This window comes from Schistocerca gregaria, unplaced genomic scaffold (assembly GCF_023897955.1).
Source record: "Schistocerca gregaria isolate iqSchGreg1 unplaced genomic scaffold, iqSchGreg1.2 ptg000255l, whole genome shotgun sequence".
In the NCBI taxonomy this organism is placed as follows: Eukaryota; Metazoa; Arthropoda; class Insecta; order Orthoptera; family Acrididae; genus Schistocerca; species Schistocerca gregaria.
Window position 1 is genome coordinate 908,194 of NW_026061761.1, and position 18,421 is coordinate 926,614.

At 43.7% G+C, this 18,421-nt stretch overlaps 1 protein-coding gene across 1 annotated transcript; it reads left to right on the plus strand.

The window, feature by feature from the left end:
- Positions 1-378: 378 nt before the first annotated feature.
- Positions 379-15,894, plus strand: LOC126305109 (nucleolar and coiled-body phosphoprotein 1-like). The gene is made up of 3 exons (XM_049992018.1): positions 379-1,224; positions 1,891-2,163; positions 15,703-15,894. Exons 1-3 carry the CDS (start codon positions 379-381, stop codon positions 15,892-15,894), a joined length of 1,311 nt encoding a protein of 436 aa, XP_049847975.1.
- The last annotated feature ends 2,527 nt before the right edge of the window (positions 15,895-18,421 follow it).

An 18,421-nucleotide genomic window follows, 5' to 3' on the forward strand; every position in this document is an offset into this window, starting at 1 on the left:
AACCACAGACAGTACAACAACAGCAATAGACGTGAGAATGACCGGTACAACCCGGGCTACTTTGACAGGAACATGCCATGTAACAGACATAATTACCACCAAAACAATAACAATCATCGACAGAATATGTGGAAAACACAAAGTTCACGCATGACAAATCATAACCCTCCACGGAATCCGCCGCCGTTCCCCAGTACAGTTATGCACTCCCCGCCACAAAGTAGCAATACCAATTGCGGTGCTGCTGAGGCTGCTGAGATGCCGAACCGAGCAGACCGCTGTGAAGATGTGAAGGGTGTGGCGGATCGTCGTCCGGCAGAGCTTGCTCTGTCGGCGACCCCATCCGGCCCCCCAACGGCAACAACCCGGCAGATGGACATGGACCACGAGTCGGACAGCTCTACGGACCGGCGCAGTCGTTATGCGACCTCAGCCACGGCTGAGGCAGCGAGTGGTTCGGCGGACGGCTTGTCGGCGGGGCCTGCCCCGTCGGCGGCCGCTAACCGCCGGCCACCTACGACTGTCCGGCCCAGCAGGAACGGAGATACGCAGAGGAGCCGACGGGCACTTTCGGCGGATGGGGGCTTGCCCCTGCACGCCTACGCCCGCGTACTTGACGTTGGCGGCCCGTCCCCGTCGTCCTGCGCTACCAAGGAAAACAGCAGCGCGGCCACAGTGCGGGCCGTTCAGCAAACGAGGGCCGAAACGGATGCTTTGGCTACTGTTCCGGAGCAAACCAAGTCACTGGCGCCAGTGGCTTCAATGGATGCAGCGCATACGCCGGAGGCAGAAAGGCAGCTTGCCTTCCTGATGGGACTCATCCCAGGCACAAAACCGGCAGCTGAAACCATGGAGGTGGAAAATCACTCGCGCAAGCGGCCTGCCGACGCGAGTGCTGCCACCACCTGCAAGAGGTCTGCCACTAGCTCGAACAGCAGCGCACCCACTCTCCGCACACAGCGGAAAGCATCGAGGAAGGGTAACAAGACCCTTCCCCCGGCCGCTGACGATGAGGGCTTCACACAGCCCTCCCGCAAGCACACAGCCAGGGCTGTCGTGCTCGCCCAACAGTCGGCCATCAACACCGGCAACCGGTACTCCGGCCTCTCAAATGACGCTGGAGAGCCCATGGAGAGCCAACAGCAGAGGAAGTCGCCCCCACCGCCCCCTGTGGTCATCAAGTGGACCGGCGGCTTCAAAGAGTTCCGAGAGAAAATCAAAGCGGTTGTTAAGGGGAACGTGACGTTTCGAGTCGCAGGGCGCGACTTACATCGCGTCATCACCAAAACAGCTGAGGACTACCGTGGGGTCATGGACCTCACCGAAAAGGAGGGGCTTCACAGCTTCACCTACTCCTCGGAGCCGGTGAAGACGCTGAAGGTCGTCTTTCGCAAGCTCCCGTTCAGCATGGACCCAGGGTACCTGCGGGAGCTACTTGAAGATCTGGGCTTTCCCATCCGCGCCACAGCGCGCATGAAGTCGCCCAGGGACCACTCCGACATGCCGCTGTTTATGGCGGTTCTCGATGACACCATCGAGAACCGCAAAATCTTCCAGCTGACGCACGTGGCCGATGTCGGCGTCACCGTAGAGAAGCTACGCAGGAGACGAGGCCCGCCGCAGTGCTTCAACTGCCAGGCCCTCGACCACGTAGCGAAGTACTGTAAGATGCCTCCTCGCTGCGTCAAATGCGCGGGGGACCACGCCACTAAAGATTGTAAGATTCCGAGAAAGGACGCGCCCACTTGCTGCCATTGCGGCGAGAAACACGTGGCGTGCTACCGCGGCTGCACTGCCTTCCGGCGTGCCACCGCAAAACAACGAGGACAACCGGCGCACTCCGCGCGGGTGCAGTCCGGGAGAAGTTACGCAAACGCTGCCACTGACAAGGCACCCGCCAAGTCAACTGAGCAGCGTCCTGCCGACGCCGCCGTCGAACGGGGGCGTGGCAACCAGTCCGAGCCTGCTCCAGAGGCGGTAGTCGCTCACGGGCGCGGACCGCCGAGAGAGCAGCCTGCAACAGCGAGGGGCGGCCGCCGGCGCGGACGGCGGAGGGAGCGTCCTGCCCGCGAGACGCCAGCTCCACAGCCTGCTGTTCGAGACCAGGCAGCGGCACCACCCCCAGGCACTGACAGGACTTCTGCAGCGAGTGTCGCGGAAGAAGTCAGGGCCATGAGGGAGGACTTCAAGCTGTTCCTGACACAACTTCCGCAGATGATTGCGTCTGCAGTGCAGTCGGCCGTTCAGGCCATCACCACACCAGCTGTCCCCACACCCAAACATGGATAGGCACATCCAGGGCCTGACCGTTTGTGTGTGGAATGCGAACAGCATCAGAACCCAAGCGGGAGAATTCCGCCAGTTCCTGCGTGATGAGCACGTGGACGTTTGCCTCGTCACCGAGACCTGGCTGAAGCCAGGCGTGGACGTGAGGGCTGCAAATTTCCGCTGCTACCGCACGGACCGGGCAACCTATGGAGGCGGAACGGCGGTGTACGTCAAAACGTCGTTGCGCCATCACCAGGTTCCACTCCCAGAGACGCCGACTCTGGAAACCACGGGCGTCGTGGTCTGCACTTCCGCAGGCCACGTCACGTTCGTGGCAGCGTACCGACAACCGTCGGGACACCTGCAATCCAGGGACATCGAGACGCTGCTGTCGATGCGCGGGCACCTCTTCATCGGCGGCGATCTCAATGCTAAACACCCGGAGTGGAACTCCAGGGTCACCACCATCAGCGGCAGACGACTACTCCGGGCCGCAAACCACCACGACGCCATAGTGCTGGGTCCCTTCGACCCCACGCACTACCCGAAGCGTGGCCGTCCCGATGTTCTAGACATCGCGATCGTGAAAGGGGCAGCTCACAACGCGATCGCGACCACCCGCTGTGCCCTGTCCTCGGATCACCTGCCAGTGATCTTTGACATGGACACAGACGGGATGGCCCCACCTGAGCACCGCAGCGCCCGCCTCAACACCAATTGGGCGCACTTCCAACAGCACCTAGCAGAGACGGTCACCGCCACACCCGATCCGGACGTGGAGGGGGTGGACGCCGCGCTAGCTGCGTTCACCCACTACACACTCGCGGCGGCAGATGCGGCGGCGCCACAGCGACCAAGGAAGCCGATGGATAAATCCAAGCAGCTTCCGCCGGATATCTTGTTGTCCATCCGTGAGAAGAACCGGGTCTTCCGTGAGTGGCAGATCACGAGAAGCCCCGCCACCAAACGCCTGCTAAATCGCCTGCGCCGCGAGATATCGGCGGCCGTCAGCCACCACCGAAATCGGGACTGGGCTGGCAAAATAGCCACGCTCAGAATCGATGACGGAAGCGCCTGGGCCGTAACTAAGAGCTTCCTGAGGAAGGGCCAACGCATCCCGCCGCTGCAAGTTGGTAGAGACGTCGTCGCGGAACCAGATGCCAAGGCGAGCGTCCTTGCGGACGCCTTCGCGGAAAACTTTACACCGGTGGATGACGTCGTCGATGACGACATGATCCGCGAGGTGGACGAGCGCCTCCCACTGTACCTGACCCAGCAGGAAGAGGACGACATCCTCACAGAGACAACAGAAGAAGAGGTCCAACATCACCTCAACTTCCTGCAGCCCAGGAAGGCAGGGGGATGTGACAAGATGGGTAACGCACTGCTGAAGAAGCTGCCGCCGGAAGCAGTGCGTGTCGTCACAGCGATATTCAACGCCATCCTTCGCACTGGCGTCTACCCTGCTGCGTGGAAACACGCAGAGGTGGTCGCCATCCCGAAGGCTGGCAAAGATCCTAGGCTGGCGCAAAGCTATCGCCCAATAAGCCTCCTGCCTTCCCTCTCGAAAACCTTCGAGAGGATTTATCCGATCCGACTGCAGCGCCACGTCAGTGAAGAAGGCCTGCTTCCTGACGAGCAGTTCGGATTCCGCCGCGGTCATGCTACGCAGCATCAGCTACTACGACTGGTGGAGCAGGCAATGGGGGCCCTGGAACATCGCGAGTACCTCGGGGCGGTCTTCCTTGATGTTTCTAGGGCCTTCGATAGCGTGTGGCACGACGGCCTCCTGTACAAGCTGCTGGTACAGGGGGTTCCTGTGTCGCACGTCCGCCTTCTCCAGTCGTACCTGCGCGGGCGCACCTTCCATGTGCGCGCTGACGGTGGCGTCTCAACGGCGCGCCACATCCGAGCAGGAGTACCGCAGGGGTCAGTGCTTGGCCCACTGCTGTACTCTCTGTACACCGCCGACGTGCCAAAGTCGACGCCGAGGGTGCACCTGGCGCTCTACGCGGACGACACCGCCATCTACACTCGCAGCAAGGACGCGCAGCTAATGCGCCGCCGGCTGCAGCTCTCCTGCAACGAGATTGGAGCCTGGGCCACCAAATGGCGGCTCAAGTTCAACGCCGGGAAAAGCCAGGCGGTGATATTCACGCGCCGCCGCATTCCCGACGCGCTGCTGCAAGTGCGGATCATGGGAGGCCCCATCCCGTGGTCGCGCACAGGAAAATACCTCGGCGTCACCCTCGATCGACGCCTGACGTGGGGTCCACACATCCGGGAGCTGAGGGGCCGAGCGCTCGGCAGGTTGCGCCTGCTGTACCCGCTCCTCAACCCAACGACGACACTGCCCTCCCCCACTGCGGCCTCTCGCTGTACCTAGCACTCATCAGGCCAGTGCTAGAGTACGCGGCCGTGGTGTGGGGAAACGCGGCAGAAACGCACATCCAGACGCTGCAGCGTGTGCAGAATAAAGCCCTTCGGCTGGCTCTACACCTGCCGAGGGACTACGGCACACGCAGGCTGCACGACGCCGCTGGAGTCCAGACGTTGGAGCGCCGCTTCCGCGCGCTCGCTATACCATTTTATGAGTTGACGAGGACCTCCGAAAACCCGCTGGTCAGGGGGCTGGGAAACCAACCCCACTGGCGCCCAGCGACCAGATGGCCAGACCTGCTGCTGGAGTAATCCAAGTAGCAAGAGAAGAAAAATTTACGAAGCGTGAAGAGGTGAAGACGAACAAAACGTGAGGACCACAACGACAAATTGCGATCTCTGACGCAGGAACAGCAGGCCCTGCTTAACCTGCCCAAAACGTGCAGTGAATGCACGAGATTTCACGCACGACGACGACGACCAATTGCGGTGCGCCATCAGCTGACGCGTGGGCGCCAACCGGCCGGAATGTAAACATAGTGGAAGTGCTGGTCAATGAATCCGGCCAAACACAGTAGACGACGGAAAACAGTCGACGACCGAGCTGAGCGCTCTTGCTTCGGTCGTGAGGTGTTAAGAGCGCAACGGCTGAGACGGTTTGTTTCTCAGGTGCAATGACAAAATGACAGCAGAACAGGCATTAACCGACGAGAAAAACATTAAATCAGACAGTTGTGTTACAGAATTCATACAAGCTACGGCATGGGTTAAGTTTAACGATTATGATGTGCAAATTTTATTCGATACTGGTGGTGCTGCTGCTGCTGCTGCAAGTGTGATGTCAACCACAGTCTATAATGAATTGAAACAAATTTTAAACATACCTACTTTACCGGTACATTATTGCCACGTGGTTAGTGCCACAGGTACTAAATCTAAGACATACGCATGCAAGCCCTTGTTAACTTGTATTTTCCAATATACAGTTCAAGTGTAATTTTCTGATTGTAGACATGCTCATTGTACACTGCATCCTAGGGATGGATTTCTTGAATAAACACAAAGCAATCATAGATTTAAGTAATGACATATGTCAATTATCTGTAGGAGAACAACTAATTAATGTTGAACTTATTAAGATGATTGAACCACGACAAAAACATTACGAAGTAAGTCAATTTTAATTGTTATATCCTACCATAGTTAGTGTATGTAATTTAACACTTAAAGATTCAGACTATCAGGAGATTGAGTAGGATTTATTGTATTCAGGTCCTTTCAGAATAGCAAGCATACTTCACCCAGGTTGTTACTCCAAATTATCTCACAAGCCGAGGGGGTTGCATCCCCAGAGACATTGGAAACCCTTCGTGCACTAAAACAACATAATATAATGACAATTAATTTGAACATGAGCAAGTCACTGTGAAAATGAGATCCTAAATATTTGTATTGAATACACGAACATTAAGTTATACAGCCAAAGAACACAAACGTTAATTTATGGAAATTATATACTGCAGTTACACTTGCACACATAATTATGAAGAGAATGTAAACCCAGGTGAGTACACTTACTAAATGGGAAAATATATTCATATAGGAATGAGATCTACACAGGTTACATTTGTTGTTAATTGTAAATTATAAGGTGAATCAACAACTAGTTAGTTATTTCAAAGCACTCTAATGACAGGAGATAATAGCTATTGAGATCAGTAATGACATTGGTATGTAGCAGAATGAATGACGATGTAAGAATGAATGAGTTAATATTTACGTTAATGTAAGAAGGTAAGTTACTGTGAAGTAGTTGGAGACAAGAGATTATTTGAGGAAAATATCATTGGAGTTTTATGAGAATGGAAGTGTCAAATGGCCCCTCGTATGTGATATATTAATGTTTGGTGAGGAATATGTTTAATGAATTTTTATATTACGATGAATATGTGAGTAAGGAATGAGTGAGAATGTTTTGGTAATATTGTGCTACATAGAGAAGTGAGTAAACAGTTTATATCTTTAGGATTGCATAAGAATTTTAGTTTGAAAGAAAACATTTGTGATGAGTCACAACACGCGAGTACAAGATGTTAAATGTGAACCTATTTTCAGTGCCCTTGAAAATGAACGAATGAAAGAAAAGCAGAGAGAACATAATGATGAAGTGTAATAAGAAGGTAACTTGGAAACACATTAGCTTTAATTTATTTCAGAATTGTAGCTTAGTAACCTTTCATTAAGTTTTGTTAAGCCACTGTGTGGAAGAAAACATTTATAGTTCGTGTTCAGACAGGAGAATGATATTTTAAGGAACTTAAGTTGAAATATAGTTTTTACACAGCCCTCATGTGAATACATTTGTATAATTTTTTTACAAAAGTGAAATTTAGTGCCATGTTAGCCTTTATTATACTCACACACAACAGAAAACCCTGAGGAAGAAAAAGATAGAGTTATTCAGGCCATTTTGCGACTCTTACAACACCTACACTTAAGCAAACAGATGACAAAATTACATCTACTTTGAAGACAACAACTTTTCAGGTAATGCAAGGTAAGTGCAAAGGAGCAGTGACCACCCGTGCAATCAATGTCGAGCAATGGACACTGAGGAAGAGACATTTTACTGTCAATAAAATAAAAGAAATTATATATATACACCACATACATCATGTTTAACCTTCACTAAAATAGAAGAAAGTTCATGGTTGAACGCTTGAGAGGAAATTTGGTATGTTATTATATAATACCTATTATGAGAGAGACAATCTCTGAGATATATTTTCCATTTGTATAGACGGTATCCACAAGAAGTGGAGATGTCTAGGAAGTACTGAGCAGCTATGTGATTTACTCTTGCAAGGATTTGTTAATGTATAATACACTTAACTCATATGAACAGTCAGAACACAAACAGAGAATCTGTCATGACGTTACACTACACAGACTTGACGTAAGGACACTTACATTTGCCCATGATTTGGTAAATTGTAAGCACCTCCTTTCACACACCCCTTGAAGGTGATGCAAACGTTATAATGTATTATGTTCTCTCTTTATGTATTAGCTGTAGGATTTGATAGTTTATGGGTCGTGAACAGTTTCTTCCAATCTATCTTTCTTTCTCCATTATCCTACCACCACCTGCAGCTGGGTATTGTTTGTTTATGGAATGTAAGAGTATGTTGTGTGACAGTAAATTTTCAGGCATGAATTAAAAGACAAAGAAAAATAAGTATGGCATTACAAGTCTGGTCAACCACTAGCCAGATATGGAATCACAAGAAAGAAAATAAATAATAAATGAAGGAAAGCCCATGCTTTAAATATTAAGTCTGATATCCCTTGGCACGAACCTTAATAAAGAAAATCAAAATGACCATAAACACCAACAAAAGAAAGCCAATGGGACTTAGTATAATTTTTTAGTGTAAATATTTCACATGCATATTCTTGTAAATTTATATGTATCTGTATATTGCATATTGTCAACATATTTTGAAATGTGATAACGAAGAATAGTCTTCCATAATTAACGATGTAAACATGCTGGGACACAGTGAACTTTGTTAAAATGTAAATTTGGCAAAGAAGTGTTGCAAACTGTGTTAAACTGTAAACGTTATAAACGACGAATTTTGTGTTATTTGTGAAACTTATGGTGCATAAACCAAATAACTGTTTGTAAACCGATATACACTGCAATTTACTTCGACGATAATGAGGATTTTCACACTGCAAGTGATCGTTTGTTGGCAAGTGTAAACAACGTGATGGAAACACCTACCTTCGCGAACATCGACGCCATTGTTCCTGGCCGGCCTTCAGATGCTTTGAGGGAAAAAAAAGACTCAGCACCTGTCGTAGGCGATGTGGAGGCTATAAACTACATTGACCATATATGCCCCGGGAACAACGCCCAAGGACCTGGAGTGTTGTATCGTAACAGAAGACTGGACATTGCTTCAGATCACGCACACGCTCAATCTTATGGTGTCACGCCATTTATGCTGGAATAACAACTTGTAAAGAACACTATGTGAAAGTGAATACTGTGCAAGACTGTCATAACGCAGCGATTTTGAAACTGCCGCACGCGAAATTCAATGATGTTGTTGCACATGCGCTACGTGCTGCCAGAGATGCATTGGGAAACCAACGCCTGAAGCGCCTGGCGAGCAGCTTGCTCACACAAACTCTATGTAAATATATGTATATTAATTTTGTAAAAAGGATCAAAACTGTAACAATTGTATTTAGTATATAGATTTAGAAAGTAAGTATTGACAAAGATTATTCCCTATGAATGCACGTGGCCTTTCCTATGAAAATATGTATATATTGACATTTAGGTATATCTATTACATTGTTTGCTGGCCTGCCACACTAAATGTTTTAGCGTGACAGTCGAGGGGGCGATGTAGCGTGACTGAATTTCGCTGCGCTACACTCGTTCCCTCAGGCACAAATTATACCGTTGCAGCGGTATGAGCGCTCGACGGCAGAGAAAATACTAAAATTGTAATTTTTTTATATCCGTTTCTTTACTGTCTCTTGAGAGCGGAAGCTTAATGCAGACGTGATCTGATGAAGACGAAAATAAACTTATTAATGTGTAGACGTATTGTGGAAGTTGTTATGACAACTGGAGGAGGGAAGCAACGTAAAATAAATTGCACTTAATTTCAAGACGGTTTTGTATACATTAGAAATTCCTGGACGATGAAAGATTTCGGAGCAGACTTTTCATGCAGAAATGAAGTAGGAGATTTTTCAAGACCTGGACGCCGCACGAAAGAAGACATGTTAACATGGTAAAGGATGAACTCTTATCTACGCCACTTTCCCCTGTCAGCATTTTGTTATTCTCTGTTCTTTTTCAATAATTTTTGTAGTGGAAATTGGTTTAACTTTTGTTCAAAAACGTCACAAGGACCACCCCAACAATAGCTTTTCCGAATCATGAAGTCCGATAGCTTTTCTGTAATACGAATTCCGATTTGCATTTCATTATTTCCCTTTTTCACGGTCATTTACGATTTTAAAATCCCCTTTTTCTTCACAATTTCTTCCCAAATTTTCAACCTTTTCTTTTCTTCTCTGTTTATTTTTTATTAACCATTACAGTGTATTGTAGTCGTCCAATTACAATTCCCATGGATCATAGTAAGAATCAGTCAACTTGTTCAAATATAATTTGTACTATATATGGAATGGAGCCCTCACATAGGCTCAAGCTTGCAGACTAGGGTTTATTGTCACTACTAGGAAAATGAAGTCGGTATACAAAGGAGACTGTTTTCACTGGGCCAATCCCACCTAGAATATCCAATAGGAGTAATATGGAAAGTTGAATGTATACGATGAAGGTCTGTACGAATGGCTCACTGGAGGGTGTCACAAAAAGTTTGCGAGACTCGTGCTCAAACTAGACCTTTAACTAGGTAAATGACTCTTTACATGACTTTTCTTGTTTGTAAAGGTAGAGAGAGTGTATGAGGATACTGAAAGAGTAATACAGTATGTGAAGCGATATTAAAAGCTAATAGTCATGATAGACTGGAATGCAGTTGTAGGGGAAGGAGTAGAAGAAAAGGTTACAGGTGAATATGGACTTAGGAAAAGGAATGAGAGAGGAGAAAGACTAATTGAGTTCTGTAAAAAGGTTCAGCTAATAATAGTGAATACTCTGTTAAAGAATCACAAGAGGAGTTGGCATACTTGGAAAAGGTGGGGTGATACGGGAAGATTTCAGTTAGATTACATCACAGTCAGATGGAGATTCCAAAATTAGATACTGGATTGTAAGGCGTACCCAGGAGCAGACACAGACTCAGATCACAATATAGTAGTGATGAAGAGCGGGTTGAAGTTTAAGACATTAGTCAGGAAGAATCAGTACGCAAAGAAGTGGGATATGGAAGTACAAAGGAATGAATAGATACCGTTGAAGATCTCTAAGGCTATAGATACAGCAATAAGGAATAGCTCAGTAGGCAGTACAGTTGAAGAGGAATGGACATTTCTAAAAAGGTCCAGCAGAGAAGTTGGGAAGGAAAACATAGGTACAAAGAAGGTAACTGTAAAGAAATCAACCATGGGTAACAGAAGAAATACTTCAATTTATCAACAAAAAGAGGAGGTAGAAAAATATTCTGGGAAACTCAGGAACAGAGAAATACAGGTCGCTGAGGAATGAGATAAATAGGAAGTGTAAGGAAAATAAGATGAAATGGCTGCAGGAAAATTGTGAAGACATCAAAAAAGAAATGACTGTCGGAAGGACAGACTCATCATACAGGAAAGTCCAAACAACCTTCGGTGACATTAAAAGGGTGATAACAATAAGAGTGTAATGGGAATTCCACTGTTAAAAGCAGAGGAGAGAGCGGATAGGGGGAAAGAATACATTGAAAGCCTCTATAAGGGGAAGATTTGTCTGATGTGATAGAAGAAGAAACATGAGTTAATTTAAAAGAGATAGGGGATCCAGTACTAGAATTAGAATCTAACAGAGCTTTTGAGGACTTAAGATGAAATAAGGCAGTAGGGATAGATAACATTCCATCAAAATTTCTAAGATCGATGCGGGAGTGGCAACAAAATGACTATTCACATTGGTGTGTAGAATGTATGAACAATCAGCTTAACAGGTCATACATCCAAATTGCTGACAAGAATAAAACACAGAAGAATCGAAAAGAAAATTGAGTACACACTAGATGATGATCAGTTTGGCTTTAGGAAAAATAAAGTCACGAGAGAGGCTTCTGACAATGCGGTCAATAATGGAAGCAAGACTAAATAAAAATCAAGATATGTTCATAGGATTGGTCGACCTGGAAAAAGCTTTTGACGATGTAAAATGGTGCAAGATGTTTGAAATTCTGAGAAAAGTAGGGCTAAGCTATAGGAAAAGACGCATCATATGCAATGTGTACAACAGCCAAGAGGGAATGATAAGAGAGGACGACCAAGAACGAAGTGCTCGTATTAAAAAGGGTGTAAGACAAGGATGTAGCCTTTCGCCCCTACAGTTCAATCTGTACTTCGAGTAAGCAATGATGAAAATAAAAGAAAGGTTCAGAATTAAAATTCAAGCTGAAAGGATATCAATGATATGATTTGCTGATGACATTGTTATCCTGAGTGAAAGTGAAGAAGAATTACATGATCTGCTGAACACAATGAACAGTCTAATGAGTACAGAGTATGAATTGAGAGTAAATCTAAGAAAGATGAAGGTAATGAGAAGTAGTAGAAATGAGAACAGCAGAAACTTAACATCAGGATTGATGATCATGAAATAGATGAAGTTAAGGAATTCTGCTACCTAGGCAGTAAAATAACCAATGATGGACGGAGCAATGAGGACATCAAAAGCATAGTAGCAATGGCAAAAAGGGCATTCCTGGCCAAGAGACGTCTATTAATAATAAATATCAGTCTTTGAGGAAGAAATTTCTGAGAATGTACATCTGGAGTACAGCATTGTGTGGTAGTGAAACATGGACTGTGGGAAAACCGGAACAGAAGAGAATCGAAGCATTTGAGACATGGTGCTATACAAAAATGTTGAAAATTAAGTGGACTGATAAGGGAGGGAATGAGGAGGTTATGCGCAAAATCGATGACTGGGTTCTGCAAAATCGATGACTGATGGGGGAGAACCTGTACTCCCATGATGTATCCACTATCCTCGCAAAAGTGATCCCTAGACAAATAAACCAACAACTACCGACCCATTCATATCTGGTACTGAGGTACTCGTGGCAGCCCATGTTCCTTTCTATTAGTCTTTACACTTACCTTGGTTTGCTAACTGCACCCGTGGTCTTTAAGTTCCAAATGTTGTTAATAGAAGTTAATGCAAAATGCATAAACATCCCAAAAATATACGTTCAGTGTTAAATATTGTGGGATGTAAGTTACATACAGTAACATCCAATAATGTTTTTCAAATTTCGACACCATAATTATCTTTTATCGACACATAACACTGTTTTGGACAAGAACAGAATCAAATCTGAAATATATCTGCTGCATCTTGGAGCCAGTGCTGTTCTAGGCATACATATGTTGTGATTACAATTGTTTCATTATGAAAGTAAAGAAAAGAAAAAAAAATCATATGAGTTTTCACATTCATCACTGTCAGTGGGAGTAATGTTTTCAACATACATCCACTTAGAGTTTTCTAACCATACAGAAATCTGTACAAGAATATAAGATACTAAACAAACAATTACTTGGTTCATCATCCAGTTACCTGAGTTTTTTTCATACCATCACTTCATCACAGTTGGACTAATCTCTATAAATTTCTGTATTGGTACACAAGTCCAAACGCAACACAAGTTAATAATCTCAACTAATACAGTAACATTCCAACTGAAAGCTGTGGTGTGCTGCTGACAGGAATTTGGTTTCACAGTGCCAGTCTTAACATCCACTTTACACTGTGTTTTTAGAACTGACAATTCGATTCTTGATGCACTGTAAAGAAAAATCCAAAAATTTCTAACATTTAAGTTTACATTTTTTTTAAAGAAAGTCAATATAATACATTTGCTGACAAGCAACACCCATAAACAATTTATGTAGAAGTGTTTTATGTTTCTTTTCTACCACCACTTATGCTCTTTCTATTAAAAATGAAATAATAAACAATAAACCACCAGACAACTGAAGTGATCAGCAGAAGAATTCCTAACCCATAAGAGCGCATATTCAGTTATTCCATGTTATATACAAAGTAAAAATAAAAAAAAAAAAAGCTAGTTGAAAAAAAAAAAACAAGTATTCAACTGCAGTAATACAAAACAATTTATATAAAAGGCATTTCTTACTAGTCACTCATCTGTAATTTAGTTGTCACAAGTTTGAGACATTTGTATATACAATAGATAACATGTCCACACTAATCCTTCCTAAATTGAGGGTTAGCACTATCTTCCATCAACCCCTTCAATGTAAATCCTAAAATTCACATCAAATTTAAAAAAAATCAACCATTCAATGTAAAAGCTTTGCTGATAAATAAGCAGTTCCTGAGTAAAGTAAAAACAGTCAAATGTGACCTGCACAAGAGGAAAACAATTTTAACTTCTTCACAATGATATGTTTACACTCCTCATCACAACAACATTTACAATAACAGCTTACACATCTCGCATTTCATTTCATTCACTTCTTTACATTACAAGAAATTTTGTGTAATACATTTTCTTACAAACTGATATCAAATACAAGAGTGGGCATGGAAAGTGCTCCCATAAATACAGTAGTGCAAAGAGCACATTGACAAGTAACACAGCACTATTTCACACAAGCATTATTGGAGAAGCATAGTCTTTCAGTATAAAGTAGGTAAAAGCCTAACAAAAAATGTAGGAACTTGGTGCAGTTTGAAAGTTAAATTAGGTATCCACTGCTGGTTTGTGAATAGTCAGTGTGTTTTGAAGGAAGAGCTGATATCCTATGTGTTATTTATTGACACTAGTGTAAAGGAACAGAGACTGATGGGAAATAACTGAACAAACATTCTGCAAACACGAAGGCCACACAGTCCAGAGAAAATGCAGTGGAGTAAAAGCTGTCTCAGTGCAAAAATGTGCAGTCAGATCTAGATATGACTGCAAAGCGGTGTGAAGGTTGGCGACTTGCTTTAAATGTTGAGAAATGTAAAATTGAGCATGCTGCAAAATGAAGAAACATAGTATCGTACGACTCCAGTACTAACAAGACACAATCGGAATTGGTCAACTCGTACTAATATGTGGCTGTTACACTTCATAGAGATACAAAATGGGATGACGACATATGCTTAGTTATATGTAAAGCACGCAGCAGATTTTGGTTCATTGTTAGGATTACTAGGGGAACGAAGTCAATCTAGAAAACACTCACATGACCCATTGTAGAATATCGCTCAAGTCTGTGGGACCTGTACCAAACACGATTAATGTGGGATATTTAACGATACAGAAAAGGGCATAACAAATGGTCACAGATCTGTTTGATTCACAGGAAAGTGTCACAAAGATGCTAAAGAACTTTCCAAAGATGCCAAAGAAACTGAACTGGCACCCTCTCGAAGATAGACATGAACTGTCCTGAGAAATCCTACGTACATAGTTTCGGCAAAACCAGCTCTAAGCAAAAAAACTAGCAACGCAAGATATTGCTCCCTCAGGTACCACAAAGAGGAGATCAGACTACTTACAGTGTACATGGAGGTGCTTAAGCAGTCTTTTTTCCTGAAGAAGACCTAATAACTAGTATAATGGGAAGTACCCTCTGCTGTGGTTTGCAGCATACAGATGCACATCTGTCGCTCCATGTGTCGCATTCATGTGAAGGTTAGGAAGTAAGTTACAAATGTGTTAAATGTGACTTTGGGCCCAATGTTTTGTACTCCTTACAAGTGTTCTGCAAACACTAATGTGAGGATCCACAGCAGAAATCAGTTAGCCCACACACGGGGCTGGCCACCTTGAGGCATTGCGGTGCTTGCTGCAGTGTGTTTGCGGTCTTTTCCCCCTTTCCTTTTATTAACAATAGGGGAGGAACAGCATTTTACTGCAGTTTGCACAATAAAAATTTTAGTAACTGGTTTGAGATCAGCTCTCTCGAACATTTGTTAATCATTTACTTGTCACACAGAATATCTAAAATTAGATTTTAGTGTAAACTCTGCCTCGATCAAATTAGAAAAGGAATAAGACAAGGATGGTCATTACCCCCTTATTTTTTATTTAATCTTTTCATTGACATCAAAAGCAAAAACACCTGGTGTTAAATCCCTATGCAATGCATCAGATTTGCAGCTATTGCATTTTAATAGCTGATGGCAAGAAACATACGCACAGTATACATGGAAGTAATATTCACCCCGCACAATGTCAGATGTGGAGTGGCTGCTAACACAGAGAGACAAAAGGTCTGGAACATGTTGGCTTATTTCCTCTACAAACATTGGCCACCATCAACTTATCCAAAGACCAGGAAGTTTTTTTTTTTATTTTTTTATTTTTTTTTTTTTTTTTACAGTCTGCTGCTCCACTTCTGTCACAGTTAACAAAATCCAGGGCCGACCTACAGAAGCAGAAAATCCCAGTCATTCAGAATGCACCAAAACTGGAGAAGAATTGCCACCCAGTCACAATTAGGGGCGGTGCATATCACAGTAGTGAAATACTGGCCACAACTCATACAAATATTGTACTCAGTGTAAATATTTGATTATGTTCAGTTATATTCTGTGTAGCACTTTATATCATTCTGTCTTAATTTCTTAGTTTATAAACTGTCAATCGATTAATTTATTCATGTACATTTAATATTCTTTTGATTCGGTATCTGTTTTGAACAGTACTTGCGACATGAATAAAGGAAAGGACCAATTCCTTCGTAGTATTAAAGAGAATCTTAAGTGTTATAGGATATCGTATTGGACAAGAAGCCTTGGCTATAGGTAACAATAACACAGATTCAAGCATAAATTAAAATCAATACTAATACAAGTACAGATGAGTTTGGACAAAGGTTATTGTGCGGTGTAATTTGATTACTGGAAAAGTAATGCTTCCATGTACCACCGTACTAAGTGCCAATTTCTTTAGGGCTGTGGACGGGAGGAGCCTGTCCTGCTGTGACAACCACAGGCCCCAGATGTTATACACTTAAATTCTTTCTCCTAGGGCTACATCAAGGATAGCATTTACACTGTTTTAATTTAGATACTCAGGGCAGAGATGTGCAACTATCGGCACCACTATGCGTGGAAGAATATGCACCAGGCAACCAAATAAGAGTGTTGTCGCACCCTGTGTGTTTCAAAGGCTTCCTCAGTTCCATTTCTTGGTACATTCTCCAGATAAATCTGAGGCATGCACTCATGAAAGACAGTACAGTTGGACCATTTTTCTGCAGCACGGAAATAGTAATGAGAACTGTTTATCTGGGTATACTTCATAAATTTGCTGTCCCTCAGCTTCTTCCATTCCAGCCAAATGTGATCCTCCAGCAGGATGGTGCACCAATGCACTGCAGTTTACATATTTACAATTTCCCGGATCAAACATCTGAGTGGGGACAGATAGGATGTGACGAAGAAACCGAGTGGCCACTGTAGCATCGCAAGTTTGTCCCAAGCAAACATTTATTTTAGGATAGCTAGCTGCATGTAACTGCAGGGGCTGACATCTGCCAGCCTAACTGGGTCACTACCTGCCATGGGAAAGCTATTCAATGTCTCTTACTGGATGTGTACATTCACCGCCTATAAAAAGCTAAATAAATTATATTAAATATTATTCAATCATTTTCAAAATTTTGGCGTTCAGGAGCAGTGTGTATCCAAATTTAAGCTTTATAGCTATCATAGTTCCAGAGACGAAAAAAATGTTAAAAAGTCAAAAACTACCACTTAGGAAACTAAGTTCAGTTAGGAAATTAAATAGTTTATACTTTGGTATTATCTAAAAACATAAACAGAACTCACTGGGTGCAAAATTAATTAACTGAGATTTTCATATTAAAACTTTAATTGTTTTTCGTTTTTGTAATATAAAAATGAGCCAAAATTATTATTGGTGTCTAAGATTATTGTAGGAGTATATGTGAGTGAATGAGAGTGTGTACATGGGACATTCGTCAAATTTGAGTGTTGCATTATATACCAATATACCGTCTTAAGCAACCTGCAAAAGTTAGTCAAGCCTGTCGTGGGAAAATGTTCACAGGGAATTTACCCACTCTGCCGATGACGTATGTCTAGGTGTGATTGCTATTGTAACAGGGCAGCCAGAAAGTCTGCTGGAGTATTATCTGTATCTAAAGGATATTTCCAGATTTATTGCATTTTCATTTATTAAACATTACTTTAATATTTGTATATCAGGATGACGTAGATGCATCTGTACGTAAGGGTTGGTGCAGGTCACTTTTGGTGCGAATATGATCATGAGTGGGCATTCTGATTGGCAGTGAGTACTGTTAGCCAATCAGAATTGAGACGGTTCCCACTCATTATCTGATAGTTATACTGGGAGTGAGGATGCAAGAAGAGTGTCTCTCACTAGCTTTGAGTGCGGACAGTCATGTTACTAGTGTGAGTCAAAATAATGTGTAAAATGAAGGAATACTGAGTTCCTCGCGTTTCCTACATGTCATGACTAACGCTGATGTAGTTACGGAGAGTTTTGTGAAGTTTGGAAGTTACAGTATTCAACCACTGAGCATTTTTGGCAATTTCTTTTATGAAATCCACCAGAAGGACCAAATGTAATAACTAATGTTAGTGGTGGAATTTAATGACTGTGGAAACATTGTTTAACATGAGTCGGATTTGGACAGATTTCTGGCTACTGTGCGTGTGAAACGAGCGTATGAATTGTGAACTTGACCAAAATAACAGGTAGTTTAAATGTGGACTGAATAGTACCATTTCTTTGCTTATAAGAACAAATAAACATTTTTGTGTGAAAATTTTGGGCATTATTTTCCAGAAGCCAATCCATTATCTAACCGCCCGATAAATTTTTTATTTCCAGTTTTTATACAGAACTTTATTTCATTACTAGAGTTGCATGTCCTCAGAAATTGTAGATATTAGATGGTGTTTTTTTATGAACGCCACTTTTACATCATCTTTTAAGTATCTACATTGCAAAGTGAACAGACATCAAGCAGACACTGATCTAACTTGCAGCCTGCACAGTACATGAAATTTCAAACCCCACCATGCCGCAATTGGTGCATCGGTCGG